General features: G+C 30.5%; 1 protein-coding gene across 1 annotated transcript in view; it reads right to left on the bottom strand.

Annotated features, from left to right (window-relative positions):
- Gprk1 (G protein-coupled receptor kinase 1) overlaps positions 1 to 12,282 on the bottom strand; it is a 72,044-nt gene extending 59,762 nt beyond the window's left edge. The window contains exon 1 of the mRNA XM_076907401.1: positions 12,166 to 12,282. Coding sequence (XP_076763516.1) covers positions 12,166 to 12,278 — 113 coding nt within the window. The 5' untranslated portion in view covers positions 12,279 to 12,282. The remainder of the gene's footprint in view (positions 1 to 12,165) is intronic.
- Positions 12,283 to 12,848: the final 566 nt, after the last annotated feature.

Here is a 12,848-nt window from a genome sequence, read left to right as displayed (position 1 = left end):
AAATTAAATATATAATAAAATGTATTACATTTGGGATATTTATGCTTAATTAAATCATATAATATAATGCATAATTTATGCAATATTAAATCATTATACATTGCACGAGTGTAAAGAAATTAATTTTATAATAAAATATATTACATATGCTTATAAATCATGATATATTGCACAAGTATGAAGGAATTAAATATATAATAAACTATAAATTATATTTGGCAAATTCATGCTTATAAATCATATATATTTAATATTTTTTATATTAATTTAAATATTATATAATCCAAATTTAAATAATTTAAATATATTAATTATATAATTTAAATATATTATATTAAATATTAATATATTAATATTTAATTAAATAAGTTATGGATAATATCAAGTGAAAATAGGGGGTGCTGTGAGTCTACAGTGCCTATACACTAGTTACTTCTCTATAAAACCTCATTAAAAATGCAAATCATCATATTAAACTCCTTTAATTACATATTTTACAAAAATGAAGAAAGGGATGAAGAAAAAAAAAGATTAGTTATATCAATATAAAATATAAATAGAGGTGCTGCAGTCTCACAGTGCCCATACACAAGTTACTCTTTTGTAGAACCTCATTAAAAATGTAAATCATTGTATTAAACTCTTTTAATTACATATTTTACAAATATAAAGAAAGAATTAAAGAAAAAAAGAGATTAGTTATATTAATATAAAATAAAAAGGGGTGCTGCAGTCTCACAGTGCCCATACACAAGTTACTCCTTTGTAGAACCTCATTAAAAATGTAAATCATCGTATTAGACTGGTTTAATTAAATATTTTACAAATATAAAGAGAAAATTAAAGAAAAAAGGACTAGTTATATTATTATTAAATAAAAAGGGGTGCTGCAATCTCACAGTGCCTATACACGAGTCACTCCTCTATAAAACCTCATTAAAAATGCAAATCATCGTATTAAATTCTTTTAATTACATATTTTGCAAATATAAAGAAAGAATTAAAGAAAAAAGGAACTAATTATATTAATAGTAAATAAAAATAAGGGTGCTCTGGGTCTACAGTGCCCATAAACTAGTTACTTCTCTGTAGAATCTCATTAAAATTGTAAATCATCGTATTAAACTCCTTTAATTACATATTTTGCAAATATAAAGAAAGAATTAAAGAAAAAAGGAACTAATTATATTAATATAAAATAAAAATAAGGGTGCTGTGGGTCTACAGTGCCCATACACAAGTTACTATTTTGTAGAACCTCATTAAAAATGTAAATCATCGTATTAAACTCTTTTAATTACATATTTTCCAAATATATAGAAGGAATTAAAGAAAAAAAAAGATTAGTTATATTATTATTAAATAAAAAGGGGTGCTGTGAGTCTGCAGTGCCTATACACAAGTTACTCTTTTGTAGAACCTCATTAAAAATGTAAATCATTGTGTTAAACTCTTTTAATTACATATTTTACAAATATAAAGAAAGAATTAAAGAAAAAAAAAGATTAGTTAAATTAATATAAAATAAAAATAAGGGTGCTGTGGGTCTGCAGTGCCCATGCACAAGTTACTCTTTTGTAAAACCTCATTAAAAATATAAATCATCATATTAAACTCCTTTAATTAAATATTATACAAATATAAAGAAAGAATTAAAGAAAAAAAAAGATTAGTTATATTAGTATAAAATAAAAATAAGGGTGCTGTGGTTCTACAGTGCCTATACACAAGTTACTTCTCCATAAAACCTCATTAAAAATGCAAATCATCATATCAAACTCTTTTAATTACAAATATTTATATATTTTACAAATATAAAGAGAGAATTAAAAAAAAAAGGAACTAATTATATTATTATTAAATAAAAATAGGGGTGCTGTGAATCTACAGTGCCTATACACAAGTTACTTCTCCATAAAACCTCATTAAAAATGCAAATCATCATATCAAACTCTTTTAATTACAAATATTTATATATTTTACAAATATAAAGAGAGAATTAAAGAAAAAAGGAACTAATTATATTATTATTAAATAAAAATAAGGGTGCTGTGGGTCTACAGTGCCTCTTCGAGACGAAAAACAATCCACGCACGTGGCACGACTATTATTCCAAAGAAACACTTCGAGGACGTCGAAAATTCGAAATTTAATTGACGTGACCAACGTCCAAGTGCATTAACTATTAAATCTAAAAACGTCTGATCTCAAAAATAGCAATTTTGCCACGAAATTGCGTCAGAAATTCGATTTTCGAGGGCCTCAAGTTTATTGTTCCTCAGCTTTGGTCGCAAAGCATTCTATGTCGACGCGTTTAAATAGCTTTGCGAACGCATTTTAGCCTAGCGCAAGGTTGAGAACCTCTGCTGTAAACGATTTAAATTTTTTTAAATCGATATTTGCATTTTTTTAAATCGATATTTTAGCAATTATTCGCGAATATTTAATTCTTGCAAAATTTTAAATAAATGCAAAGTACATTAATTGTAAATTTCTCATTAATTTTGAATTAAGGTATTATCAGAATTTAGTAAAAATAAAAATTCAGCTAATTTTTAACGAATATCGTAGAAGATTTGCTGCTGTAAACGATTTAAATTTTTTTAAATCGATATTAACGCTTGTGTTCTATTTTTTCTCATTTTTTAGCAATTATTCGCGAATATTTAATTCTTGCAAAATTTTAAATAAATGCAAAGTACATTAATTGTAAATTTCTCATTAATTTTGAATTAAGTTATTATCAGAATTTAGTAAAAATAAAAATTCAGCTAATTTTTTGCGAATATCGTAGAATATTTGCTGCTGTAAACGATTTAAATCTTTTTAAATCGATATTTTAGCAATTATTCGCGAATATTTAATTCTTGCAAAATTTTAAATAAATGCAAAGTACATTAATTGTAAATTTCTCATTAATTCTGAATTAAATTAGTATCAGAATTTAGTAAAAATGAAAATTCAGCTAATTTTTTACGAATATCGTAGAAGATTTGCTGCTGTAAACGATTTAAATTTTTTTAAATCGATATTTTAGCAATTATTCGCGAATATTTAATTATTGCAAAATTTTAGATAAATGCAAAGTACATTAATTGTAATTTTTTCATTAATTTTGAATTAAATTACTATCAGAATTTAGTAAAAACAAAAATTCAGCTAATTTTTTACGAATATCGTAGAATATTTGCTGCTGTAAACGATTTAAATCTTTTTAAATCGATATTTTAGCAATTATTCGCGAATATTTAATTCTTGCAAAATTTTAGACAAATGCAAAGTACATTAATTGTAATTTTTTCATTAATTTTGAATTAAATTACTATCAGAATTTAATAAAAACAAAAATTCAGCTAATCTTTTGCGAATATCGTAGATGATTTGCTGCTGTAAACGATTTAAATTTTTTTAAATCGATATTTTAGCAATTATTCGCGAATATTTAATTCTTGCAAAATTTTAAATAAATGCAAAGTACATTAATTGTAATTTTTTCATTAATTCTGAATTAAATTACTATCAGAATTTAGTGAAAAAAAAATTCAGCTAATTTTTTACGAATATCGTGGAATATTTGCTACAGTTTCGCGCCACATTTGAATGAAATTTACAAACTACAGTTAATGCTTAGATATTTATGGACTTGTACGTTCAAATAATTTTCAAGCATCGTAAATTATTTGATCCACTAGCAAATAACTTGAACTAGCAATGGTTTAAATAGTTGATTTAAGAGTAACAAAGATACCTTGATAGATGTTATTTTTTTTTATTTCAGTTGAAATGATGTTAATTAAAATGTTTGGTTTAGATCGATTGAGCAGTGATGGTAACGTGTGTTAGCTATCGAAGTTTCCAAGAAACTAAGATCGTGTGGTTGTACGAATTGGCGAATTACTGGGGACGTTCACCTTGCGTGCGCAATTGATGAAACTCGCGTGTTTACCAAACAGTAAAGAACTAATTGCCTGACACTGTTCAAATAAATGGTAAATCCTGTTTGATCAGACAGTTATCAAGTTCATTCAACGGGTCGTTATAATACTTGCTTAAAAGATACTTACAATTTGTTGTGGTGTAAGTCGATGTGAAATGAACAAATGATAAGTTTGAACTATTTTAGATTTTTACTCTCTCTCCCTCTCTCTCTTTCTTTCCCTGTCACTTTCTATCTCCTTTCATGTTTCTCTCATTCTCTCTCTCTCTCTCTTTCTGTCCCTCACTCACTCTTTCCATGTTTCTCTCATTCTCACTCTCCCATTTTCCACGTTTCACTCTCTCTCCCAATCGTCAAAATTCTTTCTCTTTCTCTTCAAAATTCTCTCTCTCTCTCTCCCTCTCTCTCGTCAAAATTCTCTCTCTCGCCAAATTCTCTCTCTCTCTCTCCCTCTCTCTCGTCAAAATTCTCTCTCTCGCCAAATTCTCTCTCTCTCTCTCTCTCTCTCTCTCGCCAAATTCTCTCTCTCTCTTCAAAATTCTCTCTCTCTCTCTCTTCAAAATTCTCTCTCTCTCTCTCTTCAAAATTCTCTCTCTCTCTCTCTCGTCAAAATTCTCTCTCTCTCTCTCTCGTCAAAATTCTCTCTCTCTCTCTCTCTCTCTCGTCAAAATTCTCTCTCTCTCTCTCTCTCTCTCTCGTCAAAATTCTCTCTCTCTCTCTCTCTCTCTCGTCAAAATTCTCTCTCTCTCTCTCTCTCTCTCTCTCGTCAAAATTCTCTCTCTCTCTCTCTCTCTCTCTCTCTCGTCAAAATCTCTCTCTCTCTCTCTCTCTCTCTCTCTCTCTCTCTCTCTCGTCAAAATTCTCTCTCTCTCTCTCGTCAAAATTCTCTCTCTCTCTCTCTCTCTCTCTCTCTCTCGTCAAAATTCTCTCTCTCTCTCTCTCTCTCGTCAAAATTCTCTCTCTTTCTCTCTCTCTCTCTCTCTCTCTCTCTCTCTCTCTCTCTCTCTCTCTCTCTCTCGTCAAAATTCTCTCTCTTTCTCTCTCTCTCTCTCGTCAAAATTCTCTCTCCCTCTCTCTCTCTCTCTCTCCCTTTCTCTCTCCTCACTCTCTCATCAACTCTCCCTCTTTCTCTCTCTCTCTCTCTCTCTCTCTCTCTCTCTGTCTTGCTCTCTCTCTCTCTCTCTGTCTCTGTCTGTCTTGCTCTCTCTCTCTCTCTCAATCTCCCCATGTTTTGCTCACTCGTTCTCTCCCTCTCACTCATATATCTTCTCCATGTTTCTTTCTCTCTCTCTCCCACTCATATATTCTCTCCATGTCTCTCTCTTCCACATTCTCTTCATGTCTCTCCCTTTCACATTCTCTCCATGTCTCTCTCTCACATTCTTTCCCTGTCTCTCTCTTACATTCTCTCCACGTCTGTCTGCCTATCTATCTACCTGTCACTCTCTCTCTCTTTCTCTCATTACTCTTACAATCATGAACACATACACACATACACGAAAGAATCAGAACGCTCACATTCTTAACATTTAGTAAATAAATAAAAAAAATATATATATGTGTGTGTACATATACTAACACTAGACCTACCAAAAAAAAAAAAGAAAAACGAACCTAATAATATATTATAATTCATTAAAACCAAATATAGAAATATAGCAGCCCAAAAAAATCCCTAATAACAATAATTAACTAAAAACAGCCTTTAATTCATTTTTGGAAAATTCATCATTAAAAACAACCTTTTATTCATTTTTGAAAAGTTCATAATTAAAAACAACCTTTTATTCATTTTTGAAAAGTTCATAATTAAAAACAACCTTTAATTCATTTTCTAAAAGTTCATTATTAAACACAACCTTTAATTCATTTTCTAAAAGTTCATTATTAAACACAACGTTTAATTCATTTTCTAAAAGTTCATTATTAAACACAACCTTTAATTCATTTTCTAAAAGTTCATTATTAAACACAACGTTTAATTCATTTTCAAAAAGTTCATTATTAAACACAACGTTTAATTCATTTTCAAAAAGTTCATCATTAAAAACAACCTATGTTTAACTACAAACATCATTGTAAACGTGTATTTTATAAAAACGCGTAATTTTTTAATTTATTATTAATAAACGTAATTTTTCAATCCCTGAATTACTACTTTAATTTTTCTTTTAGAAATATTCGCAATTCTCAGAGGTTGAGAACCGCTACCAGTGGTCTTCAAACATGGTTAACTGAAGGAACTCTTACGACTACAAAATCGTTTCGCAGAACCCACGATCAAAGACAATGAAATATTCACGAGCCAGAGAAGTCCATATAAAGAAAACCTATTTAATATTCCTTCGTTACATTACAGTAAAATATTTCAATACTTCCATCATTTATACAAACATTTTATTTACGTTTACAGAAATTCCAACTTTGTGTTTGGTGGAATTTCTTTTAGCAGTTCGTGAAACACAATTTAAATAGCGTTGCTAACTGATATTTCGTCACACAAACCGCAGAGTTCCGTTCACGATCGAAAAGTACGAAATATGATTATTAAATTCTAACGAAGAATTAAGACGAAATACGACAAATATTCAATATTTTCAATTATTCAATTTAAATCAAAATTTAAATGCCTCAAATATATTTAAATGTCTTTCAATTTGTTCAATGTACAAAGTTCATTTTTAAGTCTTTAAAAAATAAATAAAATAGAAGATTGTATATTTACTAACGAAGAATTGAGACGAAATACGACAAATATTCAATATTTTCAATTATTCAATTTAAATCAAAATTTAAATGCCTCAAATATATTTAAATGTCTTTCAATGTACAAAGTTCATTTATAAGTCTTTAAAAAATAAATAAAATAGAAAATTGTATATTTACTAACGAAGAATTAAGACGAAATACGACAAATATTCAATATTTTCAATTATTCAATTTAAACCAAAATTTAAATGCCTCAAATATATTTAAATGTCTTTCAATGTACAAAGTTCATTTTTAAGTCTTTAAAAAATAAATAAAATAGAAGATTGTATATTTACTAACGAAGAATCGAGACGAAATGCGACAAATATTCAATATTTTCAATTTTTCAATTTAAATCAAAATTTAAATGCCTCAAATATATTTAAATGTCTTTCAATGTACAAAGTTCATTTTTAAGTCTTTAAAAAATAAACAAAATAGAAGATTGTATATTTACTAACGAAGAATTGAGACGAAATACGACAAATATTCAATATTTTCAATTATTCAATTTAAATCAAAATTTAAATGCCTCAAATATATTTAAATGTCTTTCAATGTACAAAGTTCATTTTTAAGTCTTTAAAAAATAAATAAAATAGAAGATTGTATATTTACTAACGAAGAATCGAGACGAAATGCGACAAATATTCAATATTTTCAATTTTTCAATTTAAATCAAAATTTAAATGCCTCAAATATATTTAAATGTCTTTCAATGTACAAAGCTCATTTTTAAGTCTTTAAAAAATAAATAAAATAGAAGATTGTATAGTTACTAACGAAGAATTAAGACGAAATACGACAAATATTAAATATTTTCAATTATTCAATTTAAATCAAAATTTAAATGCCTCAAATATATTTAAATGTCTTTCAATGTACAAAGTTCATTTTTAAGTCTTTAAAAAATAAATAAAATAGAAGATTGTATATTTACTAACGAAGAATCGAGACGAAATGCGACAAATATTCAATATTTTCAATTATTCAATTTAAATCAAAATTTAAATGCCTCAAACATATTTAAATGTCTTTCAATGTACAAAGTTCATTTTTAAGTCTTTAAAAAATAAATAAAATACAAGATTGTATATTTACTAACGAAGAATTGAGACAAAATACGACAAATATTAAATATTTTCAATTATTCAATTTAAATCAAAATTTAAATGCCTCAAATATATTGAAATGTCTTTCAATGTACAAAGTTCATTTTTAAGTCTTTAAAAAATAAATAAAATAGAAGATTGTATATTTACTAACGAAGAATTGAGACGAAATGCGACAAATATTCAATATTTTCAATTATTCAATTTAAATCAAAATTTAAATGCCTCAAATATATTTAAATGTCTTTCAATGTACAAAGTTCATTTTTAAGTCTTTAAAAAATAAATAAAATAGAAGATTGTATAGTTACTAACGAAGAATTAAGACGAAATACGACAAATATTCAATATTTTCAATTATTCAATTTAAATCAAAATTTAAATGCCTCAAATATATTTAAATGTCTTTCAATATACAAAGTTCATTTTTAAGTCTTTCTTCGTTTATGTAAGTATTTAAAAAATAAATAAAATACAAGATTGTATATTTACTAACAAAGAATTGAGACGAAATACGACAAATATTAAATATTTTCAATTATTCAATTTAAATCAAAATTTAAATGCCTCAAATATATTTAAATGTCTTTCAATATACAAAGTTCATTTTTAAGTCTTTCTTCGTTTATGTAAGTATTTAAAAAATAAATAAAATACAAGATTGTATATTTACTAACGAAGAATTGAGACGAAATACGACAAATATTCAATATTTTCAATTATTCAATTTAATTCAAAATTTAAATGCCTCAAATGTCTTTCAATATAGAAATTTCATTTTTAAGTCTTTCTTCGTTTATGTAAGTATTTAAAAAATAAATAAAATAGAAGATTGTATATTTACTAACGAAGAATTGAGACAAAATACGACAAATATTCAATATTTTCAATTATTCAATTTAAATCAAAATTTAAATGCCTCAAATGTCTTTCAATATACAAATTTCATTTTTAAGTCTTTCTTCGTTTATGTAAGTATTTAAAAAATAAATAAAATACAAGATTGTATATTTCATTAAATTAAAACAGAAATTTTTTTATTAAGATTTAGTTATTGGATTTGTATAAAAAGAAGTGAAGTAATGTAGTTATTTATTAAAGTGTGCTACAAATGTGGTAATTTAAATGCCTCAAAACTCTTTCAATATACAAATTTTATTTTTAAGTTGTTCTTCGCCTACGTAAATATTTAAAAAATAAATAAAACAGAAGATTGTATATTTCATTAAATTAAAACAGAAATTTTTTTATTAAGATTTAGTTATTGGATTTGTATAAAAAGAAGTGAAGTGTACTACAAATGTGGCAGAAAATCTGAACTTTAGCACGGTCGATGCATCGAGACGCAACCAGGAAATTACACAATAAAATTACGGTCCCGAGTGCAGAGCAATTTGTCGATTGTCTCGCAGTCAGTGCCTCCACCGCTTACGACCCGTGGAACTGTCTGTTTGTAAACATTTTTCTGGGACGAAAGAGCGCAGAGGCGAACGAAGAGCTGATGTGCGAAGGCACGAGTTCTGTGTTGGTACGTGTGCGCGAGTAGACGAAGAGAAACAGAACACTCGACTTGTGTTGGACGAGGAAGGGTTTAAAGGAGAAGAAGGGAGGGGCAGGAAGCGTGGCGAGACGTAGCGATGGGATTAAGCGAAGTTCGATGAGGAAATCGAATATTGAGGCTACTGAATTTTTCAAGTGCTCGACTTCTAAACTGGTTGATCAGTTTTAAGGTTGAAATGATCGTATTAAGAGATGTAAAGTAATGGGTTTTTAGGGTTCATTTGGGGAGATTGAAATCAATTTTAGAAATTCTCTGTGAGGGGATTTAAAGGTAATTTGTTGGAGAGATATAAATGCAGAATTTAGTTAAGATTGAAAAGAATTGAAACAAATTTCATAAAATGATTTTAGAGAGATATAAATGCAGAATTTAGTTAAGATTGAAATTTATTTTTTTATTTGGTAAAATCGAAATTATCGAAATAAAACAAATTTCATAAATTTTCTATGAGGGTATTAAAAGTAATTCAAGAAAGATGTAAATTTGTTACTATTCAGAAATAAGGAATTGTTTACCCAATTTTGTGAGCAAGTGACTCGTACCCATCGCTAGATTCACTATTTAACTAAATTTCACGAATCTTCTATGGAAGTATTAAAAATTAGTTCAAAAGAGAAATAAATTAATAACCATCTAACAGAAAGAAATTCTATGTTCAAGTTTGCTCGCGAGCGACTCGTTTCCATCACTAAATTCACTATCTAACTAAATCCTCTGTGGAAGCATTAAAACCAGTTAAAAAGAGAAACAAATTAATAACTATTTCGCGGAAAGAACTTCCATGTCCAAATTTGCTCGCGAGCAACTTGTACCCATTGCTAGATGCCAGTATCTGACTAAATTCTATAAATCCTCTATGGAAACATTAAAACTAATCCAAAACAGAAATAAATGACTAATCATCTAGCAAAAAGAAATTTCATGTTCAAATTTGCGAGTGAACGACTCGTACCCATCACTAAAACCTACTATTTACCTAAACCCCACAAATCCTCTGTAGAAACATTAACAACATTTCTAACAGAAAGAAATTTCGTGTGCAAGTTTGCTCGTGAGCGATTCATATCCATCACTAAATGCCAGTATCAAACTAAATTCCACAAATCTTCTGTAGGAACATTAAAATTCATTCAGAACAGGAATAAATTAATAACCTTCTAATAGAAAGAAATTCCAAATGCTAGTTTGTTCGCGAGCGACTTGTACCCATTACTAGATGCAAGTATCCAACTAAATTCTCTATGGAAACATTAAAACTAATTCAAAACAGAAATAACTAAATAATCATCCATCAAAAGAAAATTCCATCTTCAAATTTGATCGCTCACGACTCACAGCCATCACTAAAACCCACTATCCAACTAAATCCCACAAATCCTCTATGGAAACATTAAAACCAGTTGAAAAGAAAAGTAAATACCTAGCAAAAGGAAATTCCATGTGCAAGTTTGCTCGTTCGCGACTCATATCCATCACTATAGAACCAACATCCAACTAAACCTTACAAATCCTCTGTAGAAACATTAAAATTAATAAAAAAAGAAAAAACTTAATAATCATTCATGAAAAGGAAATTCCATGTTCAAATTTGCTCGCTCGCGACTTGTACCCATCACTAGATGCCAGTATCTAACTAAATTCTCTATAGAAACATTAAAACTAATTCAAAACAGAAAAAACTTAGTAATCATCCATCAAAAGGAATCTTGATATTCAAATTTGCTCGTTCGCGATTCATACTCATCACTATTACCCACTATCCAATTAAATTCCACAAACGCTCCGTAGAAACATTAAAACTAATCCAAAACAAAAATAACTTGATAATCAATTAAGTTAATAATCATTCATCAGAAGGAAATTCCATGTTCAAGTTTTCTCGCTTGTGACTCACACCCATCACTACAGAACCAATATCCAACTAAACCCCACAAACCCTTTGTATAAACATTAAAAACCAACCCAAAACAAAAATAAAATTAATAATCATCCATCAAAAGAAAGTTCCTTGTTCGAATGTACTCGCTCGCGACCCGTACCCATCACTACAAAACCAATATCCAACTAAATTCCCTGTGAAAACATAAAAACTAATCCAAACCAGGAACAACTTAATAATCATCCATCAAAACTAAATTTCTTGTTCAAACGTACTCGCTCGCGACTCGTACCCATCACTACAAAACCAATATCCAACTAAATTCTCTGTGAAAGCATAAAAACTAATCCAAAACAGGAATAGCTTAATAATCATCCATCAAAACTAAATTTCTTGTTCAAACGTACTCGCTCGCGACTCGTACCCATCACTACAAAACCAATATCCAACTAAATTCCCTGCGAAAGCATAAAAACTAATCCAAAACAGGAATAACTTAATAATCATCCATCAAAACTAAATTTCTTGTTCAAACGTACTCGCTCGCGACTCGTACCCATCACTACAAAACCAATATCCAACTAAATCCTCTGCGAAAACATAAAAACTAATCCAAAACAGGAATAACTTGATAATCATCCATCAAAACTAAATTTCTTGTTCAAACGTACTCGCTCGCGACTCGTACCCATCACTACAAAACCAATATCCAACTAAATTCCCTGCGAAAACATAAAAACTAATCCAAAACAGGAATAACTTGATAATCATCCATCAAAACTAAATTTCTTGTTCAAACGTACTCGCTCGCGACTCGTACCCATCGCTACCAAAGCCAGTATCCGTCCAGAGGGTGGTCGGGTCGTCGAAAAAGCACGGGCGTAGCGTATCCGCGGCGCGCGTAAAATAATCGACGGCGACTAACCTGGGGTCCGGCAAGATGATCTTCTTGCTGGCTCGCGCGGCCGGCGTGCTCTTGCTCTTCTCCATGGCCATCAGGTAGCTGACGTCGGCCAGCACCGCCTCGAGGTCCGCCATTTTCCTCCGGCTCTGCTCTCGAACTCTCCTGAACGGGGTTAGACGACGACGACGACGACGACGACGAGCACGGCTCGCCTCTCGACGGCTCACTCAGGCGGCTCGTTTCGCTTCAGCTGGGCCGTCGTTCACTCGCGTCGCGTCGTCGAGGACGCGTCGCACGGTGCCGACATTTTGATCCAGCCCAGTCTGTCCCGTCGCGCGGGTGAAGCGGCTCCTGACAGCTCCCGATCTGCGCGCGATTTTCCAGCAAACGGGACCGTCCAGCGAGGTTAACGACACTCCCACGGAACACACCACCGCACAACAACACACGCGCGCACACACACACACACTCACGCGGCTGTTTACCGTTCGCGCGGCGACACCACGTCGATCCTCGATGAGCTCATCGCGAGTCACTCGCGAACCACGGCTGCGACCAATCGGCACGTGCACGCCTCGATTTCTCACGCGAATTCGTACCTGCTGAGCCTCTGGCGGAACCCGTGCGCGAGCATTCGATGGGCGAGCGCGGAGACGCGACCGCGGCGGCGACCTTTTACCGACTGACACCCGCGTAGCCTCGAT

The sequence above is a fragment of the Xylocopa sonorina genome, chromosome 16 (assembly GCF_050948175.1).
Source record: "Xylocopa sonorina isolate GNS202 chromosome 16, iyXylSono1_principal, whole genome shotgun sequence".
NCBI classification, from domain to species: domain Eukaryota; kingdom Metazoa; phylum Arthropoda; class Insecta; order Hymenoptera; family Apidae; genus Xylocopa; species Xylocopa sonorina.
Note: the sequence above shows the minus strand (reverse complement) of the source record. Positions and strands in the feature narration are given on the sequence as shown.